Raw genomic sequence first — 19,481 nt, forward strand, 5'->3', positions numbered from 1 at the left:
AATCACAATTTCTTCCTCACTGACAAAAAAATATACTAGGTAAAAAACACTAGATATGAAACATCGAGTAAGTATTATAAGCCAAAAAATCTTTATAATATTTTTGAAAATGTATCACCTTGTTCTTATCACGATGTGCTTGCCGACTGCGAGTGTTTGAATTTAAAATAAAATAGTTTAATACGGTTGAACCTAGGGGAGATAATGTTTCCAAATGAAAACGCGATTTCTTGCCGACAGCCAAACACAAGATTCTGCTGACCAATGGCTAAAGCCGTGACATGTTGACGTCACCACATAATTTTAGATCTGGGTCACCTCTGTTATAAAGCGAGTAGGGTATCCCTAGCTTCTTTATTTGTTGACTGATACTGTGGAAAATCTCGACTAACATTAATTATGGCAGGTGCAGTTCAGAAAATTCTAGGTGATAAGGTAGTGAGTAAAGATGGAGAAGTTTCCGTGAGCAGTTTTACTGGCGACGGGAAAGTAGTGGGGCTGTATTTCTCTGCACATTGGTGTCCGCCATGTCGAGGATTCACCCCTGTCCTTGCTACGTTCTACGAAAAATTTAAAAAGACAGACAAGGGTAAAGACTTTGAGATCGTGTTTGTCAGTTCGGACAGGGATGAAAACAGCTTCAATGACTATTTTAAAGAGATGCCATGGCTGGCGTTGCCTTTTGCAGAGCGAGATTTAAAGGTAAATAACAAAAGATATTAAAAAGCCAAGTCATTCAATCTGCTACCGTCAATTTTAGGCAGAATCATAGCATGAATTTTTAATTAGGGATGCTAGAAATAAATATTTCGCCAAGAAGATCTCCAGAGTGTCAACCTTGACTACTGATTGTGCAATTTCTGCTGAATCTGCAAGAATTGTGGACTATGGCAACAGAGGTTGCAACCGGCTTCTTTGTACTGAGTCATTCTTGCGCATGCGCAGTCTTTCAGAATTATTAGTTATGCTGCCCCTTTTGGTTGGGGGGGGGGGGGCATTAAAATTGTGATTGGAACAAGGCCCAGGCAACACTAGTTTATTACATCACCTGTCTTTAAGTTTTAACTAAATGTAATATGAATACTTCACCGAGTGTACTGAGCTTTGTTTTACTATAGTACATGTACTTACTCAACCAGTAAGGTGATATAACATGGTCACCTGATCCCTGGCTAATATTATGTCATATACTGTCAGTAAGGTCATACTTTTTTATTTTTATGGATGACATCCTCTGTGGACCCCGAAATCAGTGGGAGAGGGCGAAAAAAAAATACTGCTAAGTAAAGGAATGCTGTCAGTACATGTACACAGCTGGAAACACAAATTTACCACAGAAATGCATTTCAAACTAACAATATGTCTTTATCTATGCTCTCAAAATATTAAAGCATTGTGAATACTTCGTAGAAAGATAAAAAAGTCATGAATAGACATGCTGCATATTACCAAATCTATTAAAGGTCATTTCGGTCGATACCATTTTGTCTACTACGACTCACACAAAGCAGCCAAACTGTCGGATGGCCTGTCTGACCTTCAGCCCACCAAATACCTCAACGCCCTTGTCGACTCTTTTTTGGCTACAAAAAAAAAAAAAAAAAAAAAAAAAAAAACCTGGTACTAGTAGGCCTAGATCTATGTGCTGCTTTGGACAGAGTGTCACTGAAATTTTCTGGGCGATAATTGTTATTGGAGCATATGGTAGACTAGTGTAGTGAAATAGTTAAAATTTACATGGTTTTTAGATCCACTTACTAATCAAGGTGACAGCTGAGAGTGCTAGTGTGCACTGCTTTGTTTACTTTTTGCCATATTATTATTATTAACCAGATACTAGTAGATAGATGCCTGAAACCTTGCAGGTGTTCACAGTGTATACTAGTAATGTGTACTGTATGTACACTTCTACAGCTGTGTCATGGAAACGTGTTTATGAGTCAGTGATAGAGCAAGGTGAAAATAAAAGTGTTAAAGTTTTGATTTCTGGTAAGTCAAGTTGGAGATGATGTACATGTATCACATGGCTTTCCTAATTTGAAAGCATGTTGCACTGATTGAAATCTATCCATTAAATAAGGCAGGTTATGTTGAGAAAGTTGCCAATATAAAAGACTTAAAAATATGATAAAGGTATGGCTGGTCATATTGCACATCAATAGAGTATAATTCTACCAGAGTCATGGGTCAATACGTGTATGTAGGTCACTTTATTGACTGATTGATTGTTACCAGTGTTTGGTCATATTGTAAGCAAATGTGTTATGTAATTTTGTACACTAGAAATGTATTACAACAGTTGCATAGATTAATAATGGATTGCATGTGGCAACACAGATGTTCTTGTAGCTTACTTATTATATAATACTAATACTAAGTACAAAACTGTATCTTAATTATCTGTTGAACACTGTATTGTGACATGCGGGTCACTATAATGCTATAGACACAGACAATACATTTACATGCTTTTATATTGATTTATCAGTAGGAATATTAATTTTGATTATAATTAGTAAGCTGTGTGTGCCTTATCTGATGACTCATGGGCCAGAATGAGATGTGGGTAGTGTGCAGTTAGAGGCTAATACAGGGTTATGTGACTGGACTGTCTAGCTGTAATCAGATGAGGAAAATGGGGGGAGGGGGGGGCTAATACAAGTATGACATACTGGTATGCAGGCAGGTGTCAGGATGTCACCATTTGTTTAACATAAAGTCATGTTCCATATTTGAAATAAAGTTGATGACAGCAAGGAGTTATAACTCCTTGATGACAGTATGCTCTGGCACTGGAGTCAGCAGGTTGAAGAGAACCTGTGGTGTTGCTATAAGGGCAATATTTGTCCAGGCATAAATTCTTGGATTGCAGAAACCTATACCAGTGCATGACATAAATTAATGAATTTCTTTGCTTCATAAATATTAAAGCTTTCATGTAATTTTTTCTGGAATTGTTAAAAATGATTTATCTAAGCATCAGAAAATGCTTTGAAAATTTTCTCACCATAACTTAGAACTGGTAAAGCATATGCTATATATGAACTTTTCATCCATTTGGGTGAAACAATTCTGATATTGTTAGAATTTGAAGCATGTTTCATTAATTTCCAGGGCAAACTTTCCAAGGAGTTCAAAGTCAGCGGGATCCCTACACTGATCCTGTTGAATGGTGCCACAGGGAAGGTGATCACCAGTGACGGGCGGTCAGTGGTAACAGATGACCCAGAGGGACAAGAGTTTCCATGGAACCCAAAACCTTTCAAAGAGATTATGAAAGGGGAATTGCTGGCAGAGAATGGAGGGAAGGTGGATGCTGAGACTGCCTTGGCTGGGAAGGTGAAGGCTATCTACTTCTCAGCACATTGGGTAAGTATTAGTTATCTTCTATAGATTTAGATGAAATGGATTTAAGGAAAACCTGTTGGTTTTTAGTATTGGCCAATTTTCTTAATTTTTTTTTTTTGCAAGAATCTTTTAAGCAAAATTTCAACAAAGGTTAAATGGACAATTTAATACTGCTTTGTATTTTTTGCCTGTGCCCTTTTTAATTTCATGTCTTGGAAATAGTAGCTTGGAAGCTAAGTCCCTTGATTTTCCTTTTAGTGGTCCATGTTCTTGTCTTGCAGTGTCCGCCATGCAGGGGGTTCACCCCAAAACTCATTGAGACCTACAAAAAGTTAAAAGCAGCTAACAAGAATTTTGAGATAGTGTTTGCCAGCTCTGACAGAGAAGAAGACAAGTTCAAGGAGTACTTTGCTACCATGCCCTGGCTAGCTATACCATTCAAAGATGTCAGAGCTACAAAACTAAACAAGACCTTTGGCATAGAAGGTAGTTTATTGCTCATCTTTGTCTTATATTTTACGGACAGGGTGAATGTCAGCCATAAGCATGTTTAAAATATTTACTGCAAAATATTAAGGTCCTTTCCACAGTATTTTGGTCAAGGAATAAAACAATTGACAATGTTCCCAGCAAAATAACATTAACCCTATCAGCTAGTAGCCTTGTATTTCTGTTACAGGAATCCCGTCTCTGATAATATTAGATGAAGACAACAAGGTGATCAACAAAAATGGAAGATCTGCCATTGCCAGTGACCCAGAGGGCAAGGTATGAAATATAGGATTACTTTCTCTTATCTACCTTATTGTATCTGACCAGCACTAATTACCCTGAGGGCAAAGGGTGATGGTATGGGATTACTTAAACCTATTTCCTTGATTATCTTAACAACGTGAAAAAAAGGTGTTCTCAACAACGAATGGATCGTGTTTAAGTACTTAGCAATTTAACAGTTGGTTTAACAAAAATTTTCTGGATACCTTGGTACAGAAGTTGCCCAATGGGATTGAAGTGATACCTAGTTCAAATATTTTCAAATCCACTGATTTAGCATATTTTTTCTTCACATTATCATAGCTTTCATTTAAAACAGTCACAGTTTATGGTTATTTTCCATTTATTAAATTATTCTATGCAGCACACTGTTTTATGCTTTCTGCTTTTGAAGTTTGCTTTACAGAAAGTTATTAAGCAGATGAAAATACAAAATATACACAATACTAGGTACATATGATCTGACTTTTGCAGGATTTCCCTTGGAAGCCCAAGCCTATTGAAGAGATGACTGAGAGCTCTGTAGGTCCTCTCAATGACTCCCCTTGTATGATCCTCTTGACAGGTGAGACAACTGGTTAGCTTAGGGTTCCAAGTACACCTATTAGGGGGGTCTAGCATAATATAAGAATTAGTTAATGCAACGATATATATTCTGTAGACCAAACATATCTATATTAAAGTTGCCCTTTACAGCAGAATTGAGGTAGAGCTGTCAGAGACTTTGTATAAAGCTGCATTATTTTACTAGCCTTTCTAAAATCTCGGCTGACATTGGCTGTGTCTGTACATTTGTTGGCTTAAGCTGTTTTGTTTGTCTATATGGGATTATCATACTGGACTTGGTATCTTTAATTTATGTTTACCATCTCAACTTGTATAAGCCTTGTTGTTCCCTAATGTTTATTTTGTGCATGAGTACCTGTGTACTAAGTATAAAGTCCCTGTATTCATTTAAACTATCTTCAGAGGGCAAAGGCGCAGCTCTTGCACAGGAAGTGATGTCAGAGTCAGCCAAAGAATACTATGATAAGGGGGAAGACCAGGATGTCTTTTTCCTGTGGATGGATACTGTGAGTTTTTGAAAAAAAAATTGATTCTACTTAACAGCTATTGAAATGTATGATGTTCAGAAGGATTAAAACAGCTAGAGACGGTTGTTAGTTTGTATTAAAATGAGAGCTGTCTTTTAAGTGAAATAATATTTCAGTTCCTTTTTATTTATTTATTATTATTATTTTTTTTTTTTTGGGGGGGGGGTCTTTTTAATAACAGAATATGTATGAAAATGGCTTGTACCAGTACACGTATTTGATAAATAATTTTAAAAAATCTCTTTTAAATATGTTTCTTATTCTAGGCCAAACAGGATGAATTATATGACTCCCTGATTAATTTCTGTAAGCTAGAGGAGCGCCTGCCCCTCCTGGCACTGACAGATTTTCCAGAACAGAGGGTCTTTGCCTCTCCAGAGAAGACAATCACCAAGGCGGTGGTCCAGGAGGTGATCAGCCAGTACAAGGCTGGCAATCTGGAGTGGAAGAAACTGCAGGGATAGACTGGACACTGGTCAGCTGGAAACACTGGTCAGCTGGAAAGACTGACCCATTCATGTTTATGTGAGAAATGGTCTACTCGTCTAGCAGGTTGTTACAGAGTACTCTTATTCTTTTATTCTAATTTATAACCCTGTAGCAACTAATGACAGGTTTTAATCTATTTATCATCCATTTTTGTTTTAACTGTGGTAAACAGAGAGAGAAATGCAAGAGAAACACTACAGAGAAACTATGAGGTGGGAAGTTTTTAGCTCTGTTAGGGTCCAAATGTTCATTATTGTCGAGATTCTGGTAGATCTGATGTTAAGATGGGGATGAGAGAATTACCACCTTTATCCTGAATTGCCGTCACACCTTAAATGTTATCTGTGGAGATTGTATTGACCTGTGTCATTTCTGTGTGACGTAGTAGAAAAAAGACATTTGAAAAAAAATTATTTGTTCAGATTGATGCCACCTTTCTCCCATTCCTCCCATGTTAATTAGATGTGATGATCTGTGCTCTTGTTTTATTCAGAGTAGAATACACCCAAGAGATTGACCTTGGTTATAGTATTGTGTGTGATCTAGTTTGTACCATTTATTTTAGTCCACATTGACTTGCAGTGAATTAATAAAGTGATGTTCTGCCCTCAGCAGTGTAAACCTCCTCCCGTTATCTTTAACCTGACCACGTGGAAATTATAGAAATATCAGGACCAAAGTTTTGTTGACACTATTTTGAAATCAACTAGTGTTTCTTTTTGTATTGCAGTTTTTTCTGCGAAAAATGACTATGTTTATCTGTGATTTCAGAACGATTTGATGTTTACTTTATGAGGTTATCTAACATGTTATTCAGCTCCTCTACATTTTTACTTTGTAGAATGCAATCTTGTAATAAAGCTGCTGAATTTAACCATGTTTCACTTTGTTGGTATACATCTAAATGAAGGTTTTATGTATGCACGGCAATTGGAACAGATCCTAGGAAAAGACGCAAATGCTTCTTTGTCAATTTTTATTGTGGAGAACTTTGCTTTGTGACTGGAAAATGTATGGAAATATACCTATGCAATTTTCAAAAGGAGCATTTTTGTAAACGGTATGAATTATCAGTTCCCAAAACTCTTAGAGCAGTTTAAAATACCTCGGTGGTCGTACACATCCAAAACAAAAATCTGCAATCCAACACTGCTGACCGCCTGCTCTACAAGGTTTTTCGTCCGTCCGATAGTGGAATCCACCTGAGATGTAGAGTTACTCTCAATAAAATGAGAAGCCAAGAGTGGGGAACAAAATAGGATATGAATAATTATAACCGCGTCCCATCACTAGGTTGTGGAGGGCATTAAGTTTGTGTTTCTGGCGACTGCGTCACCCCCTCCTTGTACGCCTGGCTGTTCTGCATCACCGTGTGCATCTTCTGCATAGTCCAAGTGTCGTAGCCCGCCTGGCGCGCGCCCCTCTCCTCCTCTCTGCTTACCCGGCGTCTATTCTGGGGACCATACTGGAGACCAGAGTTCCTGCGGGCCAGCAGGTGTCTGTTGGAGGAAATGTACTTCTGGCGCGCGCGGAAGAACGCGCCCTTGTCCAGTCCTCCCTCACGAGTGTACTGTGTATGGGCATTCCCCTGTTCGGTCAGTTTAGCCAGTTTTACCTGGAAGACCAAGGTATTCATTATATAAAAAAACGGCTACTGGCGAAATTTGATGAATTTGAAGGATAATTTCAGTTGTCCTATTAATGGAGATGGGGTAACCATAGTCGAAACCACTAAATCACCGTTGAATTAAGAAAAACTTTTTAATCAATTTGTCAATATAGGTTCAAATTCTTGCTTCACATCAAAGGCAATGCGGCGAGAGGCATTTATAAATCAAAACTGTCTCTTAGATTCATGGGGAATTGAAATAAAATTACCTGATAAGTCTAGTATTTATATATAGCCACATTTTTTTATATAAATCACACAGAGAACATAAATCAGCTCTAAAAAATCTTAAATTCAAAACTCTAAATCTATCAGCCACGGAAAAATCTAAAATTCCATGTAATATTGGAACCTACTCACCTTTGCCAGCATCTGCACTAAATCCGACATTTTCAGTTTCTTTTCATTTTCCTTCCTCTTCTTTAGCATAACGTTCATGGTTATTTCTTTCCATAGATTTTGTTTACTTCCCTTTTTAAAGACTTTGTTAAGGGTATCTTGAGTACCTATCTTTTTGTCATTTTCACGTGAATCTTCATTTCTATCCGAAGTCTCATTAGTTTGTTTGAAATCATTGACTTCCGACGTATGAGAGGAATCCGTTTTCACATTTGACGCATCTTCCTCTGTTTGATTATCACTATCCTTTGCACCTCCCCATAACACTTTCATTGATTCTGTATGGAAAGCTCGTGCCTCGTGATTACTTGTCCTGTCAGTGATGTCGTCTGCTCTGTTTGCTGTACACGGCTTATCCCCGCGTCTAATTTCTACTTGGTCGGGTAGAATTTCAGATATTTCATGAGAACTTTCTTCCACCACAACTGGTGTATCGGCGTCTTTTCGATCTTCCCCCACTAGAGATAGTTTCGATTGTCGTTTAAAACTCAACTTTTTGTATTTTTGCAATGCCCGCAGTCGTATTTTCAGGGCTTTTGGGACGCGGACTTTGGGTTTTACCTCCTTTTCTGAGGGTTCCACGGTTTCTTTCACCGCACTGATGAACAGTGGGTTTATACCTTTGATCTTAGGTAGACCTCCCCAAGCGACGCGACATGTTTCCTTACATTCTTCATTTGTCGGGATAAAAGTCAGGTTTCTCTGTAAAATCAAGCCATCCACGTATTGGGCGGTGGTAGAGGGACGCGTCTGTGACGATCCGGAAACTTCTGTAGTTCCGTGAAACGTTTTAGATCTTTGATGAAGAAAATCTGACTGCCACGGACTTTGAATATCGCGTTTTCTTCGGCGGATTTCTGGTGGCTTACCTGTAATTTCCATAAAAATTCTGGACAGTTCTTCTTTTGACAAACCTTGAGCGTCTGGAAGACTTATAAGGGTCTCCCAGTCTAGATCAGAAATTAAATCATCTTCTCTAAATCTTCCCGTATGTGCCCCAATAAACGTGGTCATTCTTTTCTGTGCTGTTACTTGCAAATCAAGTTCATGTTTCAAAACCCTCTCTTTAGCTTCAAGGTGGCGCTTGGCTCGAGACCTCTGTGCTTCAATTTTCTCCAATTTTTCATCTAATTTTCTCTGTTCTTTATACATCATTTCCTTTGTTCCAAGTGTGAGTTCGCTTAAGTGAACTCGGCGTTGTTGGCGCCTCGTAGCACTGGCGAACATGGCTGAGAACATGGCCCCTTGAGGGAAACGCAGCTCAAAATGACACTGAGTACCGCGGATAGTTTGTTAATAGCGGCGTGAAGTGGTCATCCTCGCCGTGAGAGCAAACGCTGGGCGTTACACGGGGATATCATATTGCGCTCTGTGTACATTTCGCAAACGAGCATCACTGCATTCAAATTAAGACCAAGTTTTTCGCTCTTCTACTTTTAGGATGCAAAGTTGCCAGTCTTATCCAGTTATAAGACATTTAAAGAAAGAATATCAGTTCAAAAACGCGAAAAATTAGACCATTGTTTTGAATCTGTGTCCTGTGGCTCTTAACTCGATTTCCATTTAAGGCCCAGTAACCGTGGCTCGTTGATATGGGCGAAACGACGCGCAACCTTACACACCTTAATCCGCAAGCTTAAGTCAATTATCCACTTACTATAAGCGACTTTCTCCCGCAAAAAGTAAATATCTTTCTAAACAATATCTGGTTTGTATCTAAACCATGGTAACTTGAGTCCACCTCACCTGGGGATTGTTTTATTGAGGCCACACGGAATAAGGCATTTTGACAGAAAGAGGATTTTACAGAATATAAATACTCAAGAAAAAGACTGCCAAAGGGCGTGAAAGAAAATGACATAATGAAATCCCCAAAGAAAAAAGTCGGTAATCAGACGAAAGCATTTCAAAGCGACACACACACACGATTATGATTGTAAAAAATGAGGAATTACGATAGCAATAAGCCGGTGTTTCAAGGGCACTTGCTAAGGTGTCGTGTGGGGTGCCCCCCCTTCGAATAGAAACGAGTGCATATGAAAAATTAGCTATTATGGAAAGATCCTGTCCATCATGTGAATCTGAGGTCCACTTTTTAGTTAACTGTCCTTTTTTTTATAAATTAACGTGCCGAAATTTTTTATATTGCTACATGTTTTAGCAGCAATTTTGATCTTAAAATATACCAAAACAAGTCTTTATTCTTTGTTTAGTGATGAAAAATGATTAATTAAGTTGCCAAGACCAGCTGCCGAATTTTAGAATTAAGAAGAGATTTTATATATAAGTAATGCTTTAACGTTAATTGATATTCAGTCTCTCATAGTTCTACATAGAAGTGCCATGTTTCACTGTTTCTATGTTATATTTCTCTTTCTATGGGTAAGACTAAATAAAATATCTTGAATTTGAACTCGTAAAATGCATATGTACATTGGGTTTTACAATAAAAATGCAACTTGAACTAAATGGCATTAAGTTTTCTCATTAACTCTTTAAATTCATGAGAGAAAAATTTCATGAATTGTTCTTCCAGTGATCGTCATAAATCTTCGTTGATTCCATTTACATAACCTCAGCCTTTATCTGAAGGAAAATTTTAACCATTTTAGGGAAGAAAATGTCACCCCTGCCCAACAAATTGTGAGGAATGCGGAATATAAATAAATAGGGCAGACGAATGGTCGGTAAGTTCTAGATCACTGTACAGAACACCTTGACAATTCTTTTAATTATAACATTGCTTTTTGCACCATCATCTCGATCCAATCGTCTACTTAATCCCAGTCATACTTACATACTTACTTACATCCCTTACATAATTTGCCACTGACTATTTGTATATAAGTCCTAATCAACAAAGTGACGAATTTCAGATCCGTGAAAATATTCAATTATTTAAAGTGCAATTACAGGTGTGTTTTAATTTCGAAAATGTCGTTGATGATTGAAACTAAAGAAATACGTATCAAAAACCGTTTCAGTAAGAAATGTTCTCCTCCAAGATCTGTCTGGTCTATCAGGACTTATATACAAATAGTCAGTGGCAAATTATGTAAAATGTGACTCGCCAATACCTCTAAATTAATTTTATTTTAACGCCAAATAAATCGCGTGCCCTAGCGTTGTGGCGTCCCCTGTACGTTGCGCCGTAAGGGCCTTTGTTGATATACGCAGGGTATTTAACAACGTGAATAATGATCAAAACCTGTCATACTGCGACACAAAATAAGTATATAGCAGTTTATATTATAAGATGAAATAAATGTGTCTGTTTTAAGCAATGCTTCGGTGAATGAGGATGACTTTCTTGGATGAAAGCTATTTTTATTTTAAATGGCAACTATCCCTTTTCACTTTGAAGCAAAATCCCCTTTTTTTAGTCATACTCTATATACGGAGAAAGTGAAGACCAGTTTGAAGAACTGACAGTTACGTGTGTTCCTCATTTGTCAGACATTTGTCATCTAAGAATCTGAACATCGTAAACAAACATCAAACAAAGCTGAACAAAGCACTGTGTTTGGAGAGACTAGTGTTATGAGTCAGTGTTACGCCAGTAGTGGCCTTCCCTACGCATACATACATGACTTGCTAACACACCTACTACTAGTACAAGACACTGTCCGTACAACGTACGTGGTAGCGAACCATTGCCCGTATATACGTATAACCTGTATATAAAACTATTATTGCCTGAAATGTGCAAGTCTGACAATGTCTCTTCATCATTAATGTATAGCCCTCATTAGAACTTAATATTAATAATCCATTATGTCCAGTTAATTTTTGTCATTTGATTCTTTCTTACCCATGGTTATGATCAAGTGACAAGAAAGTATCTAGGAAGACTATATGGAATGTAATTGTGATCCAGTATAAAAAAATTGTACACGAAAAAATATTTTTAAAATTTGTTTTATATCAAATCTCTAAATTAAAGCACAGCTATGGACCAGCTATCTGTTTTCATGTGTTTCTTTTAGTTAAGTGTTTAATTTGCTTTAAAATTCTGTTGTCTGTCAGATCCTTCGGTACTTTTTGCACACAGTGCAAAATGTTTGAAAAAATCAAAAATAACACTGTTAAAATGTCAGGCACATCTACAGTAAAAACGGACATAAAATGTTTTCATTCACGCACTCAGTCTTTCGTTTCGCGTTCACATCTTAATCTACCTCCCCATGTCTCCACAAATTGGTAGGTAAAACCTTGCTCCCAAAACAAACTCAAACTGAGGGTCCGTTCACAATGATTTTATCGACCTAACTACCGTGCGCTGACTTCACAAGGAGGCTCGCTGAATGCAATCAGATTTACAGACCGACACGCCTCCTCTTGTTTCCAACGTTTTTGTATAATTACCAGCTTTTCTGTATTCTACTCAAGGAGGCATTCAGGGAGAGTCCCCGCGGAGTTAGTGCGCAGTGGCTAGATAGATAAATTCATTGTGAACTGGCTTTAACACGGAACCACGACAACAGAATGAGATTGCACAGCTCCCAGAGCGATTAGGTTGAATTTAATATGGCATCACATTCAAATCCTAAAAGCTATCCTCCGCCAAGACACTTCGTTTAATGCATAATTACAGCAGCGTTCATTAGACGTTATTAAACAGTTCATCATTCGTATGGTACAGGTCTAATGGCGTCGTTAAGCGGTAACCTCACAAGCTTTGCCATGGCAACAGCTGCCAACCACCAGCCTGATGTTGAAATATTTAAAATGTACCATAATATAAAATTATAAGGTATAGCTGTCATTCCTTTATTATTAACAAGGTATATACGTGGTACTCGTGCAATATATAGAGTAGGTAGAACGACAAGAGAGGAGACGGGTCGGTACGGTTTTTCCACATATCCTATCTTTTAGAAGTTCATTATGAAAATCATTGTCAACCAGATAAACATGCGGTACATTAAAAAATTCATAGATTAATGTCATCTAATACAAAGGTGCAAAAGGAATATTTTATTCAGGTTATGTACGAGACCTAGATTGTTTTTGCAATTACAGGTATGTGACACATGCAGCCATTCATATTCTGAAAGCTTTGTTCAAACTGGTGGTAGAACATTACACAGCGTATTTTGCTAACTTTCAGGGTTGTTGAAGCAAGAATACCGACAAGATGCGGATCTGGGAGGCTGTGGTCAGAACTTTCATTTTGATTCTGTTATTTACTACCGTTATGATCATGTTGGCGAACAGACATGACCGGACGAGAAGAAGTTTAGAACGTAAGTTACTGAGATGTGTATGTAGGCCTACACGCGAGAGTTCGACAATTGTAGAGTTGTTTGCAATTTTTTTTGCTTCTTATTTTAATTTTGCTTTCGTTCCATTTTCTACAAATATGCTGTTTTTTAGAATTAATCTACAATTTTGTTATTTTAAGAGTTAAAGATCTTAGCTGTGTCACTATATAGCGAGGAAGATAAAAAGAATATGAAACTATATCTTAGAACTCCATATAATTAATAATAACTTAAATAATAAGCAATACTGCCAGAATATTCGCTGTAAACGTTATCAACTGTATCCTACTCTTTATTTGATTTTAATTCTACCTTTTTTGTTAATTTAGTTGCCAAGTTAGCATTGACAACAACCAAGCCAACTACTACAACCACTACAACCACTACGACAACCACGACCCTGCCCCCGACCACTACTACCACTACAACCACAACCACTACAACCACGCCGACTACAACCACCACCCAGATGCCTTCCATGTTACGAAGACTTGTTCTCTGGATATTCAAGTGGGGCCCGCCAAGTTGAACACCATCCAAACCCAGTGCGGCGAAGCTGAGATTAGACTGACAGAAAAAGGTGTTAGCTCTCATAAGGATTTGAAAAGATGTACATTTTGGTCTTTACATTTCATTTCTGTATTGTTTTCGTGGTGTGTTTATTATTTTGTAAAAAAAGGCAAATAAATATGCTTCAGCTGGAAGAAGTAGAAATAAAAACAACGATGTTTGCTTCACTCTGGACATGCTGTTGAGGATCTATGGTGGGAAAGGATCTATCACGAGTACAGACCTGCAAGACAATAAGCAAAATCTATTGCCAGTGGTGTACTGTCGTGCAAATAAATAACAAATCATGCACATGGCTCAGATATATTTATTGTTTAGATAAAAAGAGTAATAATATTCATAAAAATGTAATAATTTGTTGTTTGCTTCCTAAACCTCCCTATATTATCCATAGCAGGTGATGTTGAAAAGTGGCACGTGCTCGTTATGGAGATTTTCAACAATTCTGAAATTATTTTCGTATTTCCTCTTTCTACATCAAAATTTGAAAGCTATTACAAAAAAAACATTCGATTAAAAACTGTATATCTTCATTTTAAAAATTATATTCATGATTTAATCATTTACAAAATGGACCCTTTTTTCTAAAATTGATACTATTTACTGTAAACTGTGCTTTACTGTAGAATGTCAATGAAAATGCGAAAATATTCTTTATTTTTTCTTTCTTTTACTTCTTGTTTGCATTTCGACATCTTCGGCTGCTCTTTTGACTCTAGCCAACAATTCGTTCATGTCAGGTTTCTCCTCTTTGTCTTCCACCATTCCTGGCGACTTTCTACTTCTTGTCACCCTAGGATTGCAATTAGGACTTCCCCCTCTCCCTGCGACTTTCCGCACCCTGTTTTCCGTATCTTCCATTGTCAGTCTTTTGGAAACATTTTGCTCTCTATTTGACCTCGACTGTTTGTTTACCCTTCTTCCTGAGCCAATTTCTGACAGTGTTTGTCGCTTTCCTTTGAAAGAAGTATTGTAACTTCTCTTGTCGCCATTGTTTGGGGAAAAATCAGAAGTTTTTGTGCCCCCCTCCTCGTCTTCCGATAACGTCATTTCCTGGCTCTGTGGAAGGCCAGATGATGGGTTCTGCAGAATGGCGTAGAACGCAGGCGGATGTTGCGTGATTAGGCTTAAATCTGTCAAACTGCTATTCTCTTTCGCTTCTATGCATTCTTCTTTACTTTTTCCCTTATTTTTATTAAGATTCCTTGCAGGTGATGGGCTTATCTTCACCGAGGGCATCACTTCTTGCATGCTATTTATTTAATTGAACATCATATGAGAATCAATAGAATTTAATTCATGAATATTGGAATTTCATTCACAAACCAGAGGGAGTTTTTGCAGTTCGGAAGACAAGTAACGGCAAATTATTCTGCATCTGCTGTACAGACTGGGGACTTTAGTGCAACCTTAGGAATTAATAAGGACATTTAATAAAAGCAGCCGCAGAAAATGTTATAAAACTAAAAGTTTCATATTAACTATACGGAAAAATATAATGTCCAGTTTTGAGTGCCATCATTAGAAATTAGTAATACCTTGCCGTTCTTCCCGTCTCCATGATGACCATTTCGTCATCGTCGCTATGGTAACCCACGAGGTATGTATTCTCACAGCAGTCAGTGGACGACACTACCTCCACCGCCCCCACGTCAGGGATTTGTTCTGAAACAGGTGACAGTACCTTTTACATAAACGGGCATTCCAAACTTTTAAAACAAACTTCTGAAATTTCGATTGAAAAAAACAATTCTTTCATGCACACAATAAATTTTATTTTGTGTTTTATTTATAAAAAAAAGCTGTCCTGTCCACAACAGCCTCTCACCAAAGTGTTGCAGAGAGAAAGGATCTCCGAAGTCAGAGCTGGAGGAGGAGGCGGACGCCGGGTACTGGTCGCTGTATTCCGGGAACGGAAACGGCCACAGCTCATCCCTAGAAAGAGTTATGTGTGTTAATACAGAGAAAAATACAAGAACACGACTGAAGAATGAAGAAATAAGATATTTTAAAAGCAAGGTAAAATGTCCACAAAGTTTTATCTTCTTTAGTGCATTAATATGGAGTGCAGGTATGCAGAAAGTTATCGGCTAGAATAACACATTTCTTTGAAAGTTAACCGTCATATCGCATAGCAGAACATATGAGTCAGAAGTTTTTGTGCCCCCCTCCTCGTAAGACCCTACTTGCCTTTCTGCACGTGAACCGCCCGTGATGGCCCTGTAGTTGTGATCACCTATACCGTCTGCTGCCGCGCTGGCTGCTGCCACCTGTGGGACGGTAGAGGGCGCTGCTGTGCCTGGTGAGTTTGATGGTGTCTGGTATGACAGCCCGCTTGTAGTAGTCCCGTGAGCTTGTGTTATAATAAGGCCGCCACTGGATATTGAGTTACCTTAGTACATGATGGGAAAAATATTAATAAGGTGTGATATATTTATTTAATTGTGTCTAGTTATATAAATAAGAAGGAAAATTTTGAGCTCAGTTGGTGTGGACGTTTTAAATTAATATTATCTCGACGATACCTTGGCGGCAAAATAGTACTTCATAGTAATTCTGATAGTAATAGGCTTGGCACCGTAGAATAAAGCATCACTATGTCTACAAGTTGTTACACGGCAACTATTCCATAGTCACTCAAATACCCAGTAGAGGCAGAAACCCTCAAAACTAAATCAGATCACTTCTGCAGGACACAAGGATCAGAAATAGCACATGACCTGAGGAAATCCATGAACAAGTCTCGCCACCAGTACCATGTACCAATACAGACATGATGGTGGTGTTGCCAGTATTACCTGTAGTGCCCGCTGAACGTATAGAAATAGACGGCGGCCTTCCTTTGAAGGTCGGGATGGTCCCTGGTAGCACGGTCACGGTAGCCACGCCCCGTGTGTCACCGCTAGCTTGGGGGACCCCCGGGGTCAGGCGGACGCCACACCTTGGCTCCTGCTTGATGGGCGACAGAAAAGTGTACTGTAGTGGAACTGTTGGCGCTTGAAAGAGAAAAAAATTGTCGTGTTACAGGCACCAGGCAAATGAGGATATATACATGTATAATGTCCGCACGGTCTATTTCCAAACTGACTGTACAAACTAGAAAAATGGCGGCATTTTCTCGTCGAAAAATAACGTCATGACGCCATATTGGTGTCTGCTTAGTAGTGCTTAACCTTGACTCGACAGAAAACTTAAAGGATGTAAATATACATGAATATCTTATCATTTTTTTATTATTTTTATTTTTGTTAATGTATCTACTTAACTTTTTATTCATTTGTAAATTAATGTTTTGCATCCACTAAATTCAACTGCTACAATCAATATTTGACGAAAAAGTAAGAAAAAGAAAAAGTATATATACCGGTTTTGTCAAGTCTCGGTCGAATAGGTAACGGTGTGGAGACGCCGTACCTGGTGCCGCTGTGCCCCAGAGATTGTACCCAGCCTCCACTGGGGTACATACTGGGGAGAAATGTCGGCCTCTTGCTCGGCACGGGACGGTAGATCCAGTCTGGAGAGAGATTAGACATTCCTGAGCATTAAAGCTCTAATCTGCACAATCGATCATTTGTAAATATAAAATGTAAAAAAAAAATCCTTGATAATATTAAAAGTGTCTTTTAAAGAATAAAGAATATTTAAAGGCACACGTGTATGAATTCATATATTATCCAACGCGTCTATATGTTATGATGTTTATGTACTGTATACTCCACATGTATATCGTATACTGTATGAGAAATTATGCAGTAAGCGCGTTCAGATGTACAGCGTTTTAATGAACGGTAAAGAGGATATTAGAATGGAAGCCACAAAATTAATCATTATTAATTTAAGGAAAAATTCAGTTAACTAGAGTATTTCGCAACAGCAATTCGCCTCTGTGCCTTACAAAAATTTATGCGATAGAGCGACACAGTAAAACCCACTTCGTCCCCCCCTCACCTACCAGGATAATCGTTTTTGTGTTTCTTCTTGATTTGCTCCGACTCGTCATAGTAAGGTTTCTTCTGGTCATTGTCCATCTCATTCCATATCTCCCCGAGACGGACGCTGATCTCCGCGTTACTGGCGTGTGGGTGTCTGGCAGACAGGAACGGCCGGTATTTCCGCGCCCAGACCATGAAGGCGTTCATTGGGCGTTTGACGTGGCCGTGTTTGTTCAAGTTATTGGCCCCTGGGGTACGGTACTCAGAATCTGTACCTAGTTAGATATAATTGCCATTGTGTTATTATCCCAAAGAAAATTTGTTGAAACAATTTTGTATTAAAAAATCATTTAATCATTTATCATTTATTCAGTAACGTCCACACTTATGTGCACAGAATTCAATAATTGGGGGTATTCTGAAACACAGAAACAGATGGTAATAAGTAAAGGTAACGGCAATTAAGGTATACCCTACTTTACCTGGGACATTGTGTGGAGCTGGCTCCGACTTTACCGAAGTTGAACTGGAGTTGACGGGACGACTTGGACCGATGATGAACTGAGGCCTTGAGACGTTTGTGTTCCCAAGTCCGGATTGCGGCATGCGTAGAGTTAACGTCTGTTGTGGGACCGGCAGTTTGACTTGATTGTTAGTAACATTAGTCTGCTTTGCTGAGGCATGTGCAGATAGTTTTATTCCTGACTCGTGCTGTGTTGCAGCACCTACCACTACTGTCTTTTGGGTTGGCTGTGCTTCTGTATTTAGGGGCAACTTATCAGAGTTTATAGAAGTTGACTTACACACCAAATGCTTAGTACCATCTGCCGAGACTGGACTGTCTTTACCCTGAACAGTCTCAGCAGGGATTGAGAGTTTGGTGGTCACCGTCTTCTGACCATTGCGTCCCACTGTAATCAATGGTTTGCTGGATTCCTCTTTGGCTGAGCTTGGAGTTGCACAGGTTGTACCTATTGCTCTCTTGATGATTGCAGCTGCACTTGACACCTTCTGGGAACCAGCTGCAGGTGTGCCGTGAACAGTGGTTGAGCTCGAAGCACTTACTCCATCCGCTTCCAGTGGACGTGTATTTCCAGCAGAAATGTTACCCACTTTTCTTGACGCTAAAGTTGTATTTGCCACATTTTGTGTGTACCGCCCCGATGCTGAATTTGATGTTGCCACCGATGAAGTGGTTTTTGCGACGGCAGCTGTATTCGCTACGTGGGTTGCCGTTGAAGCTGTAGTTATTACAGTAAATAGCGTTTTGATTGTGTTCTTCGCACCATCTTTTATAATGAAGACAGATTTTTTATCGCCCGACTGCTTTTGATCATTTTGGTTTACAATAAGCAATTTTCCTTTGATATTTTCCTGGTATTTAACAGTTTTTGTGGGACAGGAAACTTTTTCATTAGTTTCTTCAATTTTACTTGAATGATCCGTAGCGTTGTTGCTTTCCTTTTTCTTTTTGATGACGAGTTTCCCACAGTCGTCAGTTTCTTGTTCGGCCTTTCCGGCAGTTTGCTCATAGACTGCAGACATTTTGTTGTTCTCAGTTCTAACATCTGTCTTCGAGTTCGAGCCCGCTTCGCTGTCAGTTTTTGGTGACTTACATAAGTTATCAATTGTATCTTCAAGCTTCATAGCGACGAACTGGTTAATTTCTCTGAATGACTCAAACGAAAAAAAAAATGTTTTTCGGGAAACACGTATAACTAAGGCGACAACGTAAACAATCGATGACGTATAAAAGACGTCTCCGAATTCGTACCTCTCACGTTGTGCTGCGTCACGTTTTGACGTTACGTATCATTGTGTCGTAACGTTGTGACGAACGTTGTACAGTTCTTGTACAGTCAAAGGACACAGGATACCTTCATTTTGCTATCGGAAGGTGTCCATAGACTACGTGTAATGTAATTAAACTTTAAGCTATACA

The 19,481-nt window shown here is 38.6% G+C and overlaps 4 protein-coding genes across 6 annotated transcripts; 2 read left to right on the forward strand and 2 right to left on the reverse strand.

The window, feature by feature from the left end:
* The first annotated feature begins 292 nt into the window (after nt 1-292).
* On the forward strand, nt 293-6,579 carry LOC106168736 (nucleoredoxin). Its single transcript, XM_013547903.2, has 7 exons — nt 293-702; nt 3,115-3,369; nt 3,630-3,834; nt 4,028-4,116; nt 4,597-4,687; nt 5,092-5,195; nt 5,483-6,579. Exons 1-7 carry the CDS (start codon nt 400-402, stop codon nt 5,678-5,680), a joined length of 1,245 nt encoding a protein of 414 aa, XP_013403357.2. The 5' UTR covers nt 293-399; the 3' UTR covers nt 5,681-6,579.
* A 103-nt stretch (nt 6,580-6,682) lies between these two features.
* LOC106168735 (uncharacterized) lies at nt 6,683-9,331 on the reverse strand. The gene is made up of 2 exons (XM_013547902.2): nt 7,735-9,331; nt 6,683-7,320 (listed from the first exon to the last, which is right to left on the reverse strand). Exons 1-2 carry the CDS (start codon nt 9,010-9,012, stop codon nt 7,012-7,014), a joined length of 1,587 nt encoding a protein of 528 aa, XP_013403356.2. The 5' UTR covers nt 9,013-9,331; the 3' UTR covers nt 6,683-7,011.
* A 1,044-nt stretch (nt 9,332-10,375) lies between these two features.
* On the forward strand, nt 10,376-13,961 carry LOC106168708 (uncharacterized). 3 transcript variants are annotated; one of them, XM_087008356.1, is made up of 3 exons: nt 10,376-10,460; nt 12,884-13,019; nt 13,367-13,961. In XM_087008356.1, exons 2-3 carry the CDS (start codon nt 12,911-12,913, stop codon nt 13,564-13,566), a joined length of 309 nt encoding a protein of 102 aa, XP_086864482.1. In that variant the 5' UTR covers nt 10,376-10,460; nt 12,884-12,910; the 3' UTR covers nt 13,567-13,961. The 3 variants fall into 3 exon arrangements, with proteins under 3 accessions (XP_086864482.1, XP_013403322.2, XP_013403323.2); XM_013547868.2 differs by lacking the exon at nt 10,376-10,460 and adding an exon at nt 12,526-12,620 and having other exon boundaries at nt 13,367-13,960; XM_013547869.2 differs by lacking the exon at nt 10,376-10,460 and adding an exon at nt 12,549-12,616 and having other exon boundaries at nt 13,367-13,960.
* On the reverse strand, nt 13,905-19,404 carry LOC147764944 (uncharacterized). The gene is made up of 7 exons (XM_087008329.1): nt 18,022-19,404; nt 17,560-17,814; nt 16,972-17,121; nt 16,406-16,603; nt 15,436-15,999; nt 15,146-15,272; nt 13,905-14,859 (listed from the first exon to the last, which is right to left on the reverse strand). The coding sequence occupies exons 1-5, from the start codon at nt 19,184-19,186 to the stop codon at nt 15,698-15,700; spliced, it is 2,070 nt and encodes a 689-aa protein (XP_086864455.1). The 5' UTR covers nt 19,187-19,404; the 3' UTR covers nt 13,905-14,859; nt 15,146-15,272; nt 15,436-15,697.
* Nucleotides 19,405-19,481: the final 77 nt, after the last annotated feature.

Source organism: Lingula anatina, chromosome 1 (genome assembly GCF_051362555.1).
Source record: "Lingula anatina isolate TDL-2025a chromosome 1, LinAna3.0, whole genome shotgun sequence".
NCBI classification, from domain to species: Eukaryota; Metazoa; Brachiopoda; class Lingulata; order Lingulida; family Lingulidae; genus Lingula; species Lingula anatina.